General features: G+C 37.5%; 2 protein-coding genes across 2 annotated transcripts in view; one reads left to right on the top strand and one right to left on the bottom strand.

The window, feature by feature from the left end:
- LOC101888989 (uncharacterized) overlaps window positions 1-19574 on the top strand; it is an 86183-nt gene extending 66609 nt beyond the window's left edge. Inside the window, exons 2-4 of the mRNA XM_005179208.3 lie at window positions 10325-10481; window positions 13649-13770; window positions 13862-19574. Of these exons, the coding sequence (XP_005179265.1) occupies window positions 10325-10481; window positions 13649-13770; window positions 13862-14818 (1236 nt within the window). The 3' untranslated portion in view covers window positions 14819-19574. The remainder of the gene's footprint in view (window positions 1-10324; window positions 10482-13648; window positions 13771-13861) is intronic.
- On the bottom strand, window positions 6347-10117 carry LOC109611891 (uncharacterized). Its single transcript, XM_020035293.2, has 2 exons — window positions 9424-10117; window positions 6347-6911 (listed from the first exon to the last, which is right to left on the bottom strand). The coding sequence occupies exons 1-2, from the start codon at window positions 10012-10014 to the stop codon at window positions 6408-6410; spliced, it is 1095 nt and encodes a 364-aa protein (XP_019890852.1). The 5' UTR covers window positions 10015-10117; the 3' UTR covers window positions 6347-6407.
- Window positions 19575-20738: the final 1164 nt, after the last annotated feature.

Below are 20738 nucleotides of genomic sequence, written 5' to 3'. Positions count from 1 at the left end.
TCAGACAGTTGACAATTGGACAAAACAAACAATTGAATTTTGAGTGCGAAATAAATAAGAACATTTCAAAATTTAAATTCAAATTGTTTTTCAGAGTTCAGAGACATTAATTTGAAAAGAATTTGCCCCCCACACACAATGGAGATCAAATTATATTAATTCGAACCGTGAAGTACTTCAGATGAATAAAACGCACACACACACACAACAACAAAAGCAATACTTCACACCTAATTGATGCCGATTTGAAATATTCATTTCAAGTCGCTTTGAATATAACTCTACTCCAGTTAAGAGCCTTAGCAGCTCCAAATTTGACACTGACCGTTACGTGGGTTGTCAGACAAAGACACATTAATGTAGCATTCGGCCACAACCGAGTGTGGTCGTAACTTGTCTGACCACACATATTGAGCTATGGGTTTGAAGATATTATTTGTAACAAATTTTCAATGGAGTTGAATAAATCTCAATACGGAACTGTAGGCTTAGGAGAAAATGTGTCAAATGACCCAAAATAAGTTATCGAAGCGTATGAGAGACATAGAGAATACAAATCATAGAGAACTTGAATTCTCACTTCAAACTCCTGGGATTTTCAAGGCTGAATAGTAGAGCTGGATGTAATTTATGCTGAAATGGAGACTTGGAGGATTTCTAGGCTGTATAGGAGATTAAAAGGTCTCCTGTAGGGTTTTATGGAGAAAAGGAGGTGTGGAGATTTCCTAGGCTGAATAGAAGACTTCTGGATTTTGTAGGCCGATTAGAAGACTTGTAAGTCCTCTAGGCTGAATAGCAGAACCCAGAGGTCTTCTACGCCGAATAGAATATCCTGGCAGTCTTTTATGCTGAATAGAGGACTTGGAAGTCTCCTAGACCGACTAGGTCCTGGAAATCACCTAGGCCGAATAGCAGACCTGAAAGTTCTCTTCGTATAAAAGAATACCAGAAGGTTTTTTGTGTCGAATATATAACCTGAAGGTCCTCTAAATTAAAAAGTAGACCTGAAAGTTCTCAATGTCAAATAGACGACCCGAAGGTTCTTCCCTACGTCGAGTAGACGACCTGAAAATCCTCCACTAAGTCGATTAGAAGCCTTGAAGGTTCTCTCTATCTAACAGATGACCTAACGGTCCTCTATATCGAATAAATGACCTGAAGGTCCTCTATATCGAATAGATGAACTGAAGGTCCTCTAGGCCGAATAGATGACCTGAAGGGCCTTTAGGACAAATAAATGACCGGTAGGTCTTCTAGTACGAATAGAAGCCATGGAGGTCTTTTAGGCCGAATAGAAGACTTGGAGGTCTTCTAGGCCAAATAGAAGACCTGGAGGTCTTCTAAGGAGCATATAAGGCCAGGAGACATTCTAGGCCGCATAGAAGACCAGGAGGTCTCCTAGGTCGAATAGAATCCACAAAGGTATTTTAGGCTGAATAGAAGACCTCCAAATCAAGTAGGCCAAATAGGAGACTTAGAGGTCATCTGGACCGAATAGAATAGGAGACAAATATGTGGCCTGGAAGTCATCTAGGCCGATTAGAAGAGCTGGAGGTCTTCAATGCCGATTAGAAGACCTTGGAGGTTTTTTAGGCCGAATAGAAGTCCCGGAGGTCTTGTAGACCGTATAGAAGACCTGGAGATCTTCTAGGCCGAGGACTGAAAGAAGACCAGGAGGTCTTCTAGACCTGGAGGTTTTCTAGAAATCTGGAAATCTTCCAAGCCGAATAGAAGAACTAAAGTTCTTCTAGGCCGAATAGAGGACCTGGAGGTTCTTCTAGGCAGAACAGAGGACCTGGAGGTCAGCTAGCGGACCTGGAGGTCAGCTAGCGGACCTGGAGGTCTTCTACGCCGAATGGTAGACCCTGGAGGTCTCCTATGCTGAATATGTGACCAGGAGGTCTCCTATGCTCAATAGGTGATCTGAAGGTCTCCTATGCTGACTAGGTGACCCGAAGGTCTCCTATGCTGAATAGGTGACCCGAAGGTCTCCTATGCTGAATAGGTGACCCGAAGGTCTCCTATGCTGAATAGGTGACCCGAAGGTCTCCTATGCTGAATAGGTGACCCGAAGGTCTCCTATGCTGAATAGGTGACCGGAGGTCTCCTATACTCAATAGGTGTCCTGAAGGTCTCCTATGCTCAATAGGTGACCTGAAGGTCTCCTATGCCCAATAGGTGACCTGAAGGTCTCCTATGCTCAATAGGTGACCTGAAGGTTTCCTATGCTCTACAGGTGACCTGAAGGTCTCCTATGCTCTACAGGTGACCTGAAGGTCTCCTATGCTCAATAGCTGACCTATGCTCTATAGGTGACCTCTGCTATGCTGAGGTCTCCTATGTTGAATTGAAGACATGAATTAATGTAGGACCTTCCATTGGGCGTAAAAAATCTCAACGCCTCCACTTTCATTTTGAATATAAAAAATGTTGAACCTCAGTAAAATATCGAAATAAATATCACTTTCTAATCTCCACCCATGTCTGACAAGCGGATGTTTGTTTCAAAATAATATCATGGATATTTGATACGATTAAAATCTGAAGTTTTAATGGCAGGTAATTTTCTTTTAATTTCCAAACATTAAAATCTGAATTGCAACATTATTTCATTTTTGTTTTTTTTTTTTTGCTCAAAGTAAAAGTTCAATGTTTGACGGGAATATTGATTTCGAAAACCGCCAGTCCGATTCATTACACCGACGATTTATGGACGAAACATCCATTACCAAATGGAGTGGCTCCATCGAATCAATCATTCAGCGAAACTATTTAAAATGTAATCGATAAATTATTTGTTAATAGCAAGTGGCACAAACATACCTACATACGTACACACACATATCTAAGTACATACGAACATGTTGTGTGTGTGTATGTGTTTTATGAATGGTTGCGAATTTTCCCCTTGGCTTTGGGAAGCAACTGAGAAAAAAACCAGTTTCACACCAATTCGTTAATGACGATGACGATTGCCGAGATGCGGCATTTCCAAACAAACAAATTTTCCAGAGTCGCAAAACAAGTCAGCTGTTGAATGATGAGTTTTCCTCAACTGCCCGATGGGAGGAGGAGGAGTAGCTGATGGCGGGGACATGGAAGAGATTTAAACAAAAAAATAAACACAGATTTGAAGAGGCGTCATCAGCGGCGGCGGCGACGACGACCATCTCCAAGTGCAAGAGTCAAGGTGAAGTTGAACATGATTTTTGTTGTTGTTGTTTTTTCGCTTTTCATCAGCAGATGAGACCTGAGAGAGTGAGAGAAGCGAGGTATCTGCATCAAACCAATTGAAAAAAGATGTGTGACTGGATGTCGTTTTTATTCAGTTGTGTAACGCCTGTCTGGTTTATTTGAAGAAAAAAGTGCTGCCAACTTCCCCCCGCCATTTGGGGTGCCACAAAATGTGGCATGATCTGAAATGCGTTGAGGCAGTTTTCGCAAAAACAGAAATTGCGCAACTTTTTATGGAGTTGTTTCGATTTTGTTTTTATTTTCTCATTCGTGGGGTTGACTGGCTGATCTAGTCAGCCAACCAGTTTCCATTGAAAGCGAAGATCGTGAAACCACCTCATGAGGCAGCAACAATAATTTACGTGGAGTACAACACAAAAACAAGACACCTTTGGTAACATGCTGCTCGGTAGACAAATCACCCGGGTGCACCAGAAATGACAAACGGAAGCGACAATGTATGCTTCCAAAAACAACAAAAGCAACCGGCAGCCATCATCAACAACAACAGCAACGAGCAACAAAGTCAGCGGTAATTGTTTTACCGCATTGGCTGATTTTGGCGCGAAGTTTTGTTTTTTGCATTGTTTTTTTTTTCTTCTTCTTCTTCTTGAAACGTCATTCATTTGTAAACAATGCACTGTCATTCAGTTTTGTTTCCAATTATTTGTCTTTAAAAAGAGAGGTTAAGCGAGGTTATCAGCTCAGAAAATTATGGGGTTTTGTAATCTCATTTTAATGTTAGTAATTTATTCAAAAAACAAAGCAACAACAACACCAAATGCATGCATTGTGCTCCAGATATGGTAGCATAAAACATTTGCAAACCCATGTGGTTGTAGTTGTTGCAAAATTAATTTGAAATTTGTTTTAATTATTTAATCCAAGTAAAAGGCAAACACCAATAACAGAGAAGACCTCCTCCAAGTTTTCTATACAATCTAGAAAGCCTCCAGGTCTTCTATAAAGCCTAATCGACCTCCAGATCTTCTATATCCAAGCCAAGAAGACCTCCGGGCCTTCTATAGAGCCTTGAAGACCTCCAGATCGTCTCTTCGGCCTAGAAGACCTGCATGTATCCTATTGATCTTAGCAAACCTGCAGATCTCCTATTGATCCTAGAAGATCTGCAGGTCTCCTATTGTGCTAGAAAACCTCCAGGTCTTCAATTCACCCTAGAGGACCTCCAGGTCTTCTATAGAGCCAAGAAGACCTCCAGGCCTTCTATTGAGCCTTGAAGAACCCCAGATCTTCTATTCGGCCCAGAAGACCTCCAGGTCTTCTATTCGGCCCAGAAGACCTCCAGGTCTTCTATTCGGCCTAGAAGACCTCCAGGTCTTCTATTCGGCCTAGAAGACCTCCAGGTCTTCTATTCGGCCTAGAAGACCTACAGGTCTTCTATTGATTCTAGAAGACTTTCAGGTCTTCTATAGAGCCAAGAAGACCTCCAGGTCTTCTATAGAGCGTAGCAGGTCTCCTGGTCTTCTATAGAGCCTAGAAGACCTCCAGGTTTTCTATAGAGCCTAGAAAACCTCCAGGGTTTCTATAGAGCCTAGAAGACATCCAGGTCTTCTATGGAGCCTAGAAGACCTCCAGATCTTCTATGGAGCCTAGAAGACCTCCAGGTCTTCTATAGAGACTAGAAGACCTCCACGTCTTCTATAGAGCATAGAGGACCTCCAGGTCTTCTATAGAGCCTAGAAGACCTCCAGGTCTTCTATAGAGCCAAAAAGACCTCCAGGTCTTCTACAGAGCTTAGAAGACCTTCAGGTCTTCTATTGATTCTAGAAGACTTTCAGGTCTTCTTTAGAGCCTAGAAGACCTCCAGGTCTTCTATAGAGCGTAGCAGGTCTCCTGGTCTTCTATAGAGCCTAGAAGACCTCCAGGTTTTCTATAGAGCCTAGAAGACCTCCAGGGTTTCTATAGAGCCTAGAAGACATCCAGGTCTTCTATGGAGCCTAGAAGACCTCCAGATCTTCTATGGAGCCTAGAAGACCTCCAGGTCTTCTATGGAGCCTAGAAGACCTCCAGGCCTTCAATGGAGCCTAGAAAACCTCCAGGTCATTTATGGAGCCTAGAAGACCTCCAGGTTTTCTATGGAGCCTAGAAGACCTCCAGGTCTTCTATGGAGCCTAGAAGACCTCCAGGTCTTCAATGGAGCCTAGAAGACCTCCAGATCTTCTATGAACCTAAAAGACTTCCAGGTCTTCTATGGAACCTGGAAGACCTTCAGGTCTTGTATTGATTCTAGAAAGCCGCTAGATCTTTTATTTATTTTCTCACGAAAATTGAAATGCATTGGAATTTCGCAACGCACACAAGTTGCCTTACGGATATTCGCCATAAAATTGAATTGTGACACTTAACAAGCGCCATCATTTGTATGAGTGATACGACACGGCCAGGTTCCAATTAGATACGCCTACTTATGCAGTTCTCAAAAATAAATAGAAAAAGAAATCAAGAACAAAACGACAACTCCAACAGATACTCATAACAGCTGACAAGGCATGTGCATAGGTTACTGTGTTTTTGTAGCGATCAAGTATTTCAGTTTTTTTGTTATTCCCCGCTGTTTTGTTGTTGTTGTTGTATTTTTAAATGATAAGTTTGCAATTGAAGTGAGATCATTTGCTCTATGTGGAGCTGACGTAGGCCGAATTGGAAAAAAGAAATGACAAAAACAAAAACAACAGCAGCAGCAAAAATCATTGCAAAACATAAAAAACCAGTAGAATGACAATGCCTACAACATTTTGTCAGGCAGGCAGATAGCTGGCAGGTTGGCCGGTAGGCTGCTAGGCACCCTGGCAGCCACTGTTTGAAGTAGTCGACCAACCAACATTGAGTTGGCTTCGATCTGCGATACGAATGAAAACGAAAGACTTGAATGAGGACTCACGTTCAATGGTGGGCAGGGGGGAGAACATACATAGTATTGCTTATGGGAGGGTTGGGGGTAGGCCCAGTGGATTACATCGTTGGCGTTTGCAACGCCAATTGCGGTTGCATAAATTTGTAATTCCAAACAGCCAGGCGGGGAGATAAGCCAAGAACTTCGATGAGAAATAAAAGCCAACGAATCTAAAAAAATACAGCAACAGCAACAATGTAGGTGATCTTGTTTGTTGTTATTTATTGGCCAGCAAATCAATTTTCCACCTTTACAACAACTACTGTTCCACAACAACATCGCCATCATCATCCACATCGTCCTCCTCCTCCTTTGGTTTTCGATGTTGGTCTTTTCCAGCTTCCTTGTCATTGAAAGTCAAATTCACATCGAAGGGCGATCTCTCGAAGATGTTCAACGGCATGTAGTTATCTTGGATGGGCCAAAACAATGACTCCTCATCCTGATGCAGGGGCACTAGGCGATACGTCTTGGCAAAGTCTTTGACATTGCGATAGAACCTCTTCGATTTCAATACCAATTCTATGCGCTGTACCTCGGGCAAGAGTTTGTTATAGGGATCAGCTGGGAGAGAGGTTTCCATTTCGATGTCATCGTTTTGTTTGATATGCTTGGCAAATGTTTCGGCCACCTGGCGGATTTTTTCCATTAGCTTGAGGTGGTGACCACTCATCATGGCGGCATCATCGGGTGTGGCAGGTGGAAATTTCTCATTGATATTTATTACAGCCGAACGGCGGCAGTGGAAAATGCTGAAGTAGGTCTAAAATTGGGAGGAGGGGAAGAGAGAAGCAAATTTAGTTGAAATAAGGGAGAGAAAGAGAGGGAGAGAAAGAAAAAGAGAGTGGAAATGGATTAGAAGAAAGATATCAAGAACTCGTTCTGCAGATTCAATACCTTCCACAGGTCTTCAATAGATGGAATATCCACAGGGCTTCTGTAGCAAGAATGCCTTCCACAGGTCCTCTTAAGATGGACTATCTTCGATGGAATACCATCCACAGCCCTTGAGGAGATAGAATACCTTAGGTCTTCTGTGGATAGAATACCTTCCACAGGGTCTTTATAGCTAGAATACCTTCTACAGGTCTTCTGTGGCTAGAATATCTGCTACAGGTTTCCTGTAGCTGGAATACCTTCCACAGGTCTTCTATAAATCGAATATCAGCCGCAGGTCTTCTTTAGCTATAATACATTCCACAAGTCTTCTGTAGCTAGAATACCTTCCACAGATCTTCTGTAGCTAGAATACCTTCTACAGGTCTTCTGTAGCTGGAATATCGATCTTCTATAGATCGAAATACAGATCTTCTATAGATCGAATATCATCCACAGATCTTCTCTAGCTATAATGCATTCCACAAGTCTTCTGTAGCTAGAATACCTTCCAGAAAGAAGACATTACACAGGTCATTTACAGATAAAATACGTTCCACAGGTCTTTTATAGATCAAATACCTTCCACAGGTCTTCTGTAGCTAGAATATTATCCACAGGTCCCCTGTAGCTGAAATACCTCCAACAGGACTTCAATAGCTAAATATCCGCAAGTCGTTTGTAGCTGGAATACCTTCCACAGGTCTCCTGTAGCTGGAGTACCTTCCACAGATCTTCTATAGATCGAATATCATCCACAGGTCTTCTCTAGCTATAATACATTCCACAAGTCTTCTCTAACTGTAATACATTCCTCAAGTCTTCTGTAGCTAGAATACCTTCTACAGGTCTTCTGTATCTACAATACCTTCCACAGGGCTTCTGCAGCTAAAATAGCTTCCTCAGGTACTCTATAAATGAAACATTATCCACAGGCCTTCTCCAGCTAGAATACCTTCCAAAAGTTCTCTGTAGCTAGAATACCTTCCACAGGGCTTCTGTAGCTAGAATACCTTCTACAGGTCTTCTAGAGGTGGAATACCTTCCACAGGCCTTCTCCAGCTAGAATACATTCCAAAAGTTCTCTGTAGCTAGAATACCTTCCACAGGGCTTCTGTAGCTAGAATACCTTCTACATGTCTTCTAAAGGTGGAATACCTTCCACAGGTCTTCTAAAGATCGAATATAATCTTCTCTAGCTGAAATACATTCCACAAGTCTTTTTTAGCTACAATACCTTCCACAGGCCTTGAGGAACTCGAAGACCTTCCACAGGGCATCTGTAGCTAGAATACCTTCCTCCGATCTTCTATAAATGAAATATCATCCACAGGCCTTCTCCAGCCAGAATACCTTCCACAAGTCTTCTATTGATGGAGTATCTTCCACAGGTCTTCTGAATACCCAGAATTCCTTCCCCAGGATTTCTGTAGCTATTTAGAATACCTTCCACAGGGTTTCCAAAAGTTATCTGTAGCTAGAATATCTTCCACAGGGCTTCTGTAGCTAGAATACCTTCTACAGGTCTTCTAAAGGTGGAATACCTTCCACAGGTCTTCTAAAGATCGAATATAATCCACAGATCTTCTCTAGCTGAAATACATTCCACAAGTCTTTTTCAGCTACAATACCTTCCACAGACCTTGAGCAACTAGAAGACCTTCCACAGGGCATATGTAGCTAGAATACCTTCCTTCGGTCTTCTATAAATGAAATATCATCCACAGGCTTTCTCCAGCTAGAATACCTTCCACAAGGCTTCTATTGATGGAATATCTTCCACAGGTCTTCTGAATACCCGGAATTCCTTCACCAGGATTTCTGTAGCTATATATAATACCTTCCACAGGGTTTCTGTAGCTATCTAGAATACCTTCCACAAGCCTTGAAGAGCTAGAAGACCTTCCACAGGTCTTTTATAGCTAGAATACCTTTCACAATTCTCCTATCGATAGAATACCTTCCACAGGTCTTCTATCGATTGGAATACCTTCTACAGGACTTCTGTAGCTAGAATATCTTCTACAGACCTTCTATAGATGGAATATCTTCCACAGATCTTCTGTAGATAAAATATAATAAATGGAGGTTTTTAGGTCGAATAGACGACCTGGAGGTCCCCTAGACTTTATAGAACAAAAGAAGGTTTTCTAGGCCTTAAAAAAGACCCGGAGGTCACCACAGGTCCTTTATATAAAAAAATCCGCTATATTTAATAGATTCGAGACCCTTAATGACTCTGATAAACTCAACCTGGAGGTCTCCTAGACTTTACAGAACAAAAGAAGGTTTGCTAGGCCTTAAAAAAGACCTGGAGGTCACCACAGATCCTTTACATTAAAAAATCCCCAGTCTTTTATAGATTCGAGACCCTTTATGGCTCCGATAAATTCACTTACCTCCCCAATATTGTCCTCCACCATAAAGACCTTTGACTCACACCACAAATTATCATGCACAGCCGCCAGCTCATAAAAGAACTCTCCCACCATATCTTCGTCACCTTCAATCATCAAATACGAATAGGAATCCATACAAACGAACAGCCCCGACAATATGTCCTGGGTACATTTCCTCTTCTCCAGCATGGTAAAAATGCGATCCATTTGTTTTTGAAAGAAGACCCGATAGTCACGCTGCCTTGCTCCCTTTGCTGCCGAAAAGACAGAATCCCTGCCATTGGTTTTATCATTTTCAGGAGGTTCAAAATTTCGGGCTAACACAAAAACTCTCTGAAAGAACGTTTTACGTCCTTGTAATTGGAGGCCCTCACGCACATAGGCATTAAGGGCCTTACGTATTTGAAATTGTTCCTCATCGGTTTTCACCAGGAATTTCGAATGTCGGGAATAACGCGACGAGCGAACATATCGAGAGGCACGAATTTTGGCAATGGCATCGGCTTCGTTTTGATTGGGTATCGTCACTTGATGTCGCGATGAGCCGGCACGCAGTGAGGGTTTTTTCGGCGATTTTTCTTTGGCGGACATTTTTGAATTTTAGATTTTTTGAAAGATTTGTAAATTTTATGGAAAAAAATTTAATTCGAAAATAAACAAATTTTGACAATTTTTAATACTTCGTGTTTGTTTGAGTTGCCTGGTAATGTTGGTGGCATGGCAACAAAGGTGTGGGAGTTGTATGGAGTTCGATTCTGTATTTTGGTGTTTTTTAAGGGGAAATTCAAATATGTCCATTGGGAAATATTTATATATTTAAATTCCTTATTTTTTATTTATATTTTTTAAATTTAATTAATTAAATTAATTTTTTTTTTTCTGTTTGTTTTTTTTTTTTCAGGTGATTTTATATCTGACGTGTTTGGAAATTTCCAGCACAACCGCCTCCGACCAGTATCACATACAAACAGATGAAGGACCCGAACGATATTTCCGTTTCCAGACGAATAATGGCCAATTTCGAAAAGAAAAACGACTGCAGGATGGAACAGTCATAGGTAGGCCCCAAAAAAACTTGCAGTAGGTCAATCATATTTAATTTCAAAATTATAGTTCGCATTACGATTTTGTACCTAATAGTAATTTTCGTACACTAAGCCTTGAAAATATCCAAAAAAAAAAATTCGAATTTTCTCGCCCTTTCCTTAAGAATCACTAAGATGAAAAATGTCAAGATACATGATATTTTTCATTTTAGATAGCTCAGTTAGTACCTTTTAGCACTTTCCATGCCTCAATGTACAAATTTCTAAAAAAAACATAATTTCTCACTATTTTGTAACAAAGTGTGCTTAAATACCTCTATATAACGGATTTCAAAAATCTATATTATTAGCCTGTGGCTGTACCATTTCCTACATTGAAGTCGAATTTTCCACAAAAAAAGCTGTAAGTTCGTCCGGGCCGAATTTTGAATAACCTCCACAATTTGGAACGAATTTGACAATTTTCAGAAAAATAAAATCCGTTAAAAATTCTGTTAAAATCTTAAAAATACCGAATGTAGCCACTATATTCATACTATGGTGGAGGGCACGATGACCCGCGTTTAAAAATCATATTCTGGTTCTTACAAAACCGTTTAGTTAGTAAATTTTACCAGTTTTGCGTACCCTCAATGGCCAAAAGTGGCTCCGATATAATATTTATTTTTTTACTTCTGTTTTTTTCCTTCTTTTTCGCCTTATAATACTTCCATCACTTAAGAACAATATCTTATTATTTTGAACTTTTAGTACCATTAAAGAAGGAATTTTTTCCAGCCTTTCACTCAAGGAGTGACTTCCATGCAATATTTCAAATTTCATCTCCAACCGGGTTTTCAACAACTCAAGAATACTTTGCAGCACTTCTTTCCATATTGTACGAATTTCTGATAGAAACCCCTACGTTAGCATTAGTTAGTGGCTCTAATTCTAAATGTTAAGGTTTTATTGTAACAGCAGTTCCTCAAAATAACTGCGAAAATAGCTATGGCAGTTCTTTCAAATCCATAGCCATTAAAATCCAAAATTCCACAATCAGGTGAAGTCCTCTAAAAATTTACGATTATAGTCCTGGTGGTGCGTTAAAAATTTACTACTACAGCTGAGAAGTCCTTTAAAAATCTTCAAAAATAGCCTTGGTTTTCCCTGAAATTCAAAAATCCGCTATCAGAGAAAATTTCTTTTAAAATTCGCAACAATAAGCTCGGTAACCTTTAAAATCCACGATCACTCGAAATCCTTTAAAAATCGACTACTATAGCCCTGGGGGTTCTTAAATTCCAAATATTCAAGAAAAAAATTTAAGACTATTGCCCGGTTGTCTTACCAAAAATCCATTGTCACTTGGAGTCGTTTAAAAATTCAAGACCGTAGCTCGGCTGATCCTTAAAAATCTGGGCTTTTAATTATGGTGGTCCTTCAACACCTACAGGTATAGCTCTAATAGCCCTTCAAGAAATCCATGGTCATATCTCTGGGTTCCATCCACGGCTATAACTCTGGTAGTCCCTAAAAACTCCAAGACCATGGTTCTGTCTTGAAAAGTGACAATACTGGTACACAAAGGGTCAACGTTGTGACCCCGCAGAAAATGAGTTTTCAAGCATCTTGAGGATCCTATCCCTTTGATCCCACATTCTTCTGCCCTGATTTACAAATGGTCTTTTTTCCCACTGCAGGATTTTCTAACAATATTTTATACTATTTTTTAAAAGGACTATCCAAACTGTGAATGTGGACTAACTGCCTTCAAATGTTGGATTTTTCGAAAATAAAATTAAAAGGACAATCAGATCTCCAAACTTCAGATAGTTTTTTGACAATAAAAATTTCAAGGTCCTGATACCCCTTAAAAATATTTTAAAATCTGAAAAGGTGAATTAAAAGACTTCATTAAAGAATCCCTGACCACAAGATTTTTATACCCTCCACCATATATAATATGGAGGGTATATTAAGTTCGTCATTCCGTTTGTAACCCATCAAAATAATAATTTTAGACTCAACAAAGTATATATATATATATATATATATATATATATATATATATATGTATTTTGCACAGAATCTGTCTTTTGTCTGCAGACAGGTCCAGTTCGAAGATGGGCTATATCGGTCCACGATATCGTATAGCCCCCATATAACGGCATCCCCCTATACTCGGTATTTTGATGATTTTAGCGACATTATTCACCGGAATTGTTTCGTATATAAAGTTCGGAACAGTTACTACAGTCTATGACACAAATTTCGTATGCAGGACCACGTCTTCGTATAGCTCCCATAAAACGGTTTTTATTTGAGCGGTATTTTCCGACGTATTTTTTTTTTTTTAAATTTCAAGTTTCTTCCAAATGGTGGAGGAGGGGGGCATTTTTCCAATTTTTTTTAATATGTTTATTGGGCTGTCTGACCTCCGAACGTGGAGTTTTTAAGCATATTTTGAAGCGATCCTCTGACCTTAAAACCAGGACTTTTGAAATCATTTTAAAGGAAATATTATCAGCTCTCTATAATTGGATTATTTATATATTTTATATAGAATTATCTGACTTTCAAACTAAGATTGTTTAAGAATATATTTTTTGAAGGTACTACATTACCTCCACAGATCTTATTTAAAGGACTCCTGGGCTGTTATGCTTGATTTTTTTGAATATTTTATGATGACTTCCAAAGTTGGAGATTTTTTAAGAAATATTTAACGCAGATTGAAATTTGAAAATTTTAAGGATCTGTTTGACCCCGAAATGTGGAGTTTTGAGAGGAATTTTCAGAGTAAAATTTTATCTCGAAATCTGGATTTCATAAGATAAAATGCTAAGGGACTATTTGATCTTCAAATGTGTCACTTTTTTATAAAATTTATATCTCTACGAAAGTTCGGAATTCAGACTAGAAATCCAATCAATTTCGATAAATTGACAAATTGAACCGCTTCTTCCAAAACCTCAGTTACTTAACCAATTCTTGTTAACTTTTATATGGTACAATTTATACGATATGGCAACTATTTTGAAATTTTCATAAAACTATATGTTCAGCACAATTGTGGATTTTTACTTCATCCCATCCAGTGATAATTTATCTAAATCTCACCCATGTCATTCCCTTGTACACATTTTTCGTGTCCAATTTTAGTACTCAACTTTTTTCATCCCTTTTTTTGATTCCCTTAGGTACCGAAGCGTGGATAGACGCTGCAGGATATTTACGCCTCAAAGACTATATAGCCGACAAGCAGGGCTATCGTATTCTCAAATCCAAAGTAACCTATGTGGGTCAAGGCACAGATATACAGGTAAGTTTTACCAAAAAAAAAAAAAACTCTTTTTTCCGATAACCTCCTAAACTTCCAATATCCCCCTTTTTCCCTTAAAAAAAATTTCCAGGATGCCATTAAGAGTACAAAATCGGTGCCGGCGCAGTCGGGAGTTTTGGTCGATGGCAAAAACGGGCTACACAGCAGTGGCCGACCGAATAGTATAACAAATGAGGGCAGCAATGCCAAGCTGTACTCACCTTCCCTGCAAACTCCTGCTCCCACACTGGCAACGGTGACGACAACAGAGAAACCCATCTTGGGTTACCTCTCACCGGCCGAGGCCGGTAAATTGGAGAAGACACCCTATCTGGGATTCGATCATTATCCCAATGAAGTACCTTTGGATAGCAGCAGCAGCAGCGGCAAGAGAAGATACCCCTTGAGGGAAAATCATGAAGAATTCAATGAACGCCCAGCCGTTGCCTTGCCATCACTGGAAATGGCCCCACCCCGAGAAACAAGACGTAGACGTCCAATACGACCCATTGCCGTGGCGCCTGCCAATCCCACACCCATAGCTGGCAATGATTTGGGTAAATCGACGGGATATCATTACTCCACCCCGGCGCCATTTGTTACCGCGGCCCCCAAAACGGGATACTACTATAGTCCAGCACAACAAGTTCCCAGCACACCCGCACAACCTCCACAACCCTTGCCCTATGATGTCAATGCTTTGGAAGGTTTACTGCCCCCCTTGCCGCCACTCTATCAACGACAAAGGATACCCCTTACGCCGCATGGCTATGGCACACGTCTGGTAGCTCCCGAATACAATGATGTAACGGTGACGCGCAATGGTTTCCGTTACGTTCTACCCCACCAGTATCACGAAGAAGAACAACTCAACGAAAGTAAAAAAGCCGGCAGTTTTGGTTATGTCGATCCGTTCGGCATACGAAGGGTGGTGTACTATAATGCCTCACCCCAAAAGGGTTTCATCCATCGAAATCACAATCAATATGTTGGTCTTGGTGCTACACCCTATGATGAACCTCAGCCGGAGTCACAGAGTGAAGTGTAGAGGGAGTCGCAGAGAGAGGGGTATTTTTTGTATTTATTTTATTTTTTATTCGCTCATTTAAGAATTACTAATTTTTTTTTTGGAAAAACACAAAAACTTCATCTGCTTAACACGACAAGAAAAAAAAATTAAAATTTTCAGGAAAAAAATATTCGATATCCTTGAGAGCTTAATGTACTAAATCTGAAATTGAAAGTAAGTTTAGATGACTTGGCTCTCAAGGATATGTGCATCATTTATACTGTCTATTCTATAGTTAGCTAACATTTTTACTAACCTAAGATTATTTTCCAATACTACGGGCAAATTGAAAAAAATTGTATAAACATTTTAAAATTCAAAAGGATGAAGGGAAAGTTGGCTGTAAGGATACCGCACCCACTTTTTAGGGTCTATCAAAGAAATATTTTGGATTTAATTTTAATTCCAAATTCAAATTTCAATTTTTGAATATATATGAATCATGAATTTTATGGACGGACTGACATGCATACCTTCATGAAACCCATTTTAAAACCGTCTTGAAATTTTTAAAAATTCGAAATAGATTTCGGTACAGGGCAGAGTGAAGAGCGCCATCTTGATGCCGATATTGGTTCAGCGAGTAGTTATATGAAAGTTATGATAAATCTATTTTTTTCTATTGAAAAATGGAGAAGATTGAGTTGTACCATTTTCTTCTGAGTTGATAAAGTAAAGTGGACAGTTTTGAATATTGGCCTGTCCAAAAAAAAAATATTTTGAAAAACTTTTGCTACAAATACAAAGTTTACTGATTGAATTTGAATTTTAAACACACCTCCCTATATCTCAAATTTACACAAATAAGAGAGAGAGAGAGTAGCGGGCACTTCGATTTTCACCACTAGATGGCGTTATGTATGATCAATGACTTTTGTCATCAGGGAAAGTCGCTGAAGTGACGATCTTGAAATTTAGCATGAGGAACACTATGGTTCCAAATGTCTCTCAACTTCGGGGGTTTATGAAAACCCTGTAGAAAACGTTGGCAAAATCTAAATAGATCTCAGTATTCTAGAGAATATGGAGCGCCATCTACATTTCACATGTAGATGGCGTTTCATACGAAATTATTCTTCAAACTTTGCATAAGGAAAAATAGTAGTTAGAAGTGTCTTCGTAGATTTTTGAAAAATTGTCAAATTCAAATAGAATTCGGTACTCTCCAGAAGTAGGAACGCCATCTTGATATCAATATCTGGAATCTATTTAGAATCAGTCCCCTTTTTTCAATCATCTCAATATATCTCAAATTTACACATGGAATAAATTACTGACAAAATCTGGATACTTTTGAGCTTTTATCTTGGAGCTATCATGATCGCCACCACTAGCACATAATTTGAAAAACATGTTGACATTTTTTGTCAAGGTTCTTTGAATTCCGAAACATTCATATTATAACTAGCGCCATCTTAATGTTAATATTCAGTAATTATCTTAAAAATATAAATTGATGAGCATACTTTCAGGCGAATCAGCTTTAATTCAATAATAATTGCTCAAAATTGAACTAAAGCTCAAAAATAGACATCCAATGGGACTTAATCCAGAAAATAGGGTATTAATACTAAAACAAGACAGTTGATGATCTTAGCGCCATCTTGATTTTGATATTGCCCAACTGAGTGGTTCTCTAAGAAATTGAAAATTGATTTACATACTTTTTGAGAACCAAAAAGGCCTCCGACTTTCAGCCTAATAAAAAAATAAAGATCATGTATTCGAGTTTAAACGACGGACCAAATTAGGTGCACCAGTCATCTACAAAAATTAACAGTTGGCTGATCTAACAACTTCCAGCAAAGAACTACAGATTTTTTTTATCTAAACAATTAAATGAGGATCACTTTATGGCAACTCTGATATGAGATTGGATTTTGGACTCGTGAGTAAAACGAGTTTGGAACATTTGTAGAAAAATTCATGGAATTAGTCTAAAAGAAAAAAGCGCCATCTAGTTTTCGATATTAGCTAAATGAGTTTGTTGTCTAGGAAATATTAAATGGTTTGCATACTTTTAGGAGATATCTAACCGAGCTGGAAGTTTATACAGTACTGCCTTTTTAGCAAACTATAAGAAAACTGTTCGAATAAAATTTGCAACGAAACTTAAACGGTGCTCCGAGATAAGCTGGTCTGAGGGAGGGACTGACTGCTTCATCGACGACCAGATGGAGCAGAGAAAATTTAATCGAGCAGTTTTGTGTTATTAATGCTGTCTGGGTCTGACATGAGGAGTGTTAATTGAAATATGTGTAAAATGTTAGTGTTAGAAAATTTCTTGTACTCTAAAAAATAGAAAAAGGGCGCTATCTTTATGTTGGCATTCGTCAAATGTGTGATTCCCGGATAAATATATAATGACGGGAATAATTTTACTGTAATCGAAACTAGATTACTGGTTTTGTATCTAAAAAATATACACCAAATATTTACTGTGAAATAACCATAGGTGTATGTTATGAAAATTCATTCAGAAAATTGTTAATAAGGAGAGCACCATCTTGATTTTGATATAAGGTGAACATAACATTCTGCGGGTGATCTATGTAAATGAGCATACTTTTAGGCTTGACTGGTGACAAATTAATAAAAATTAATGTTGCTTACAACCATTATCTTTTACTACTTACCCATTTGACATATAGATGGCGCTAGACAAAATCTGTGTGATATTCTCCATTTTAAAGTTCTCCTAGCTGGTTTTGCAATAAAAATAAAGTGATAAAATTTGTTTTCTTAACTTTCCCACTCCATCGAAATAATTTTGAAGTTTTTCCCATCAAGTATTGATTAGTTCTTCAAAATAGAAATCAGTTTTATCTAATTTTTATACAATTTATTCAATTTTGCCCCACATAAAAAATACATAGTTCTACACCCATGCCCTCTTACCCTGAAATATTAACCAAAGATGAAGTTAAGTGCCAATTTAAAAAAAACAATCGAATTCTTCAATTTAGCACCATTTCAAAACTCATTTTAACAAAATTCACACCACATATCACCTCACAGCGCGATGCTTTAAATATCTATCTTTAAACACGATTTCTAAGCGATATTCTAACTGTGTTATTTGAAAAAAAAAAAACAAACAAATGTTCATGTATAATATTAATTAAATAATCATAACAAAAACAAAAAAGAAACAAAATTTTTTAAATAATAGGAAAATTCTAGAGGAAAAGGATTAAAAACTAATAAATAATTTATTAATTATTATTATAAAATTATTTAAAAAATAATTTATTATACAGGGTGAGGTAACATACAGGGTGAGATAAAAAAAACTGCATCAAAGTCAAAGGCCAATTTTTTAAATCATTTTACTGAATGAAAGCAAAAAATGTTGGAAATAACATCAAATTTTAGAATAGGTTTAGATTTGGTCACCTTTGGCACGATTTATGGCCTTCAAACGGTTAATGAAACCGTCATACGCTGTCCGAATGTTGCTCTGCGGTATTTTGGCCCATTCTCGGCGCAGCGCTTGTTTGAGGTTATCGACACTTTGGTATTTTTTAAGTGCCAACCTTGCTTTCCAAAATATTTCAGACACAATAGTCCAACGGATTGGCATTCTTGGCGGTGGCGCGTGCTGGGTGAGATGGTGACTTAGAAATGATAGCAGTCTGAATTTGGTTGCATTGCATATTCCCTCTCTAGCCATATCTGAGGATATAAAAAAATGTTGGTCCACAAGTTGGGCGCCATTGTCAAAAATAAGATTTAAATGCAATTTAAATTAGGCCGAATGCTGCATAAATAAAACTGTACCCTGTTGCTAGAAATAATATTAAAGTAAAATTGAATGCAATTATAATTAAAAAAAATGGCGCCCAACGTTAGGCATCTATAAAAGTACATTAAAAAAGGCTGAAATTTTGGTAATACCATTAGCCAATCACACCATCCCCAAACCTCTGATGCTTTACACTATAGGCAAAATGACAAAATGTCAACGTCATAGAATTTTTGCGAATTCTTTTAGCCTTCTTTTGGTTAATAAAAACCATTACCCTTTAATTTTTTACTTTTTATACCACAAACATGGAAACCTATATAATTTGGCACCTTTCGTTGCTTGTTAATAAGTACCTCTGTAGGGGTAAGCAGAAGGGAGTTCCGAATGGCCTTCGGTCCAAAGAAGACCTTGGATGGTGCTTCGAAGGTCTTCTGAAGATGGAAGACTTTGAAAAGGTCCTTCAAACCATCCAAAGGTCATCTGTCTAGAAAAATACTTGAAAAGTTCCTCCTAAGGCCTTCAGTCAGCATAGAAAACTTTCTTAAATTTCTCTGTCTACAGAAGTCTCACCCTGTGTTTTATACAAATTTATTTAAGCCATTTAAGCTCAAGACTATTATCAAAGGCCTCACAAGTCCAAATTTGAACTTTTAACAATAAATGAATTTTTCGAATATGTGGGTATTTTAAGTGCCCTTATGGTTTTTTTCAAAATTTTCCTATTATTTAAAAAATTAAGGGTCTGTGTATGTATGCGGAAATTAAAAAAAAAATTAAAAAGAACACCAATTTCAAGTGTCTTTTGGGGATTTAATTTTTTTTATTTGAAAAAAATTTAAAAATTAATTTTTTTTATTAAAATATACAAAAATTGGCCCTGATTGTTTTTTTTTTATAAAAATATTTTTCATGTATTAATCTTGCCATATTAACATTACATTATGTATTCGCTGTTCATGCCCAAAATTGTAATTTAACATAACATATTTTATTTTATTCAATAATAATTTAAAATAAAAAAATAATATTAATTTAAATAAAAAAATAATTATTTTATTTAAATACATATATAAATATTTAGATATTTACTCACACATTGATAGATTGACATTTTGTAGTTTTTAATAAAATAAAAAAAAATAGAAAACGACAACTTCATTAGTGTAGAACAATAAACGAAAACCTCTTAATTAAATAATTTATATATAAATTATAAAAAATAATAATTAATAAAAAAAATAATTATTAATAATATTTGTAAGTATTTCTTCAACACTGCTACGATTATACAATAAGTAGTCTACATATAACAACAAAAGAAAAAAACTAGAAAACTAAACCACCAACCAACGACCAAACCAATTTCCGAAAAAAGTATTCCCACCATTGCTGTTATTTTTTTTTTTTATTATTTTTGTGGTATTTAGTTTTTTTTTTTTTTGGCCACGTTACCCTAAAAGGAAATTCTTGTGTCGAATACCTGTTTCGTGCACTGTATACCAATTTGTTTTATTTTTGTAGTACAAACAATAATTTCAATCCGTTTTTTGCAAATTCATGGTAGTGGGCAATACTATTTTTTTAAATTGGTTTGTGTTTTTTTTTGCCCTCTCTTCCTTCCTCATCTACTCCACTTCCATATGTATGTATAACAAAATTCTTGTACATTATTTTAATTTAATTAAATTTAAGAATAATAATTATTATAAAAACAAAACGAAATGTAAATAAAATTTGAAAATATTTGAAAATTAAAAAAAAAAACATGAAATTACTACAAAAATTTATAGGCGATGGAAATAGGTGAGTATAAAATGTGTAAAAGAGCTATTTTTGGGCGAGGAGATTAATTGAAACAAGTAAAGAAGCAGTAAGTTTGACTGGGCCGAATTTGGAATACCCCCCAACATTTGGAAAGTATTTGAAAATTTTTCAAAAAATAAATAAATAAATAAAAAACAGTAAAGAAAGTCATAATGTCGGGCGGGGCCGACTTTATGATACCCAACACCACTTTGCTAATTTAGTAGAGCTCCGCATAACAATTAAAAGTTTTTATGGGAGAATTCAATCATACACGCTGTGATTATAATTATAGTTTAAAGTTCAAAAGACTAAATATGCCGAAGCATTTGTATCTTTTAAATTCGG

Source organism: Musca domestica, unplaced genomic scaffold, assembly GCF_030504385.1.
Source record: "Musca domestica strain aabys unplaced genomic scaffold, Musca_domestica.polishedcontigs.V.1.1 15, whole genome shotgun sequence".
Lineage (NCBI taxonomy): Eukaryota > Metazoa > Arthropoda > Insecta > Diptera > Muscidae > Musca > Musca domestica.
The sequence above is the reverse complement of the archived record's forward strand: the minus strand, read 5'-3'. Positions and strand labels throughout refer to the sequence as shown.

Coding starts and splice junctions, on each gene's coding strand:
- LOC109611891 (XM_020035293.2), bottom strand. CDS start 10,014: ATGTCCGCCAAAGAAAAATCGCCGAAAAAACCCTCACTGCGTGCCGGC. Junction 6,912..9,423: donor TGGAGGACAATATTGGGGAG/GTAAGTGAATTT, acceptor TCCCAATTTTAG/ACCTACTTCAGCATTTTCCA.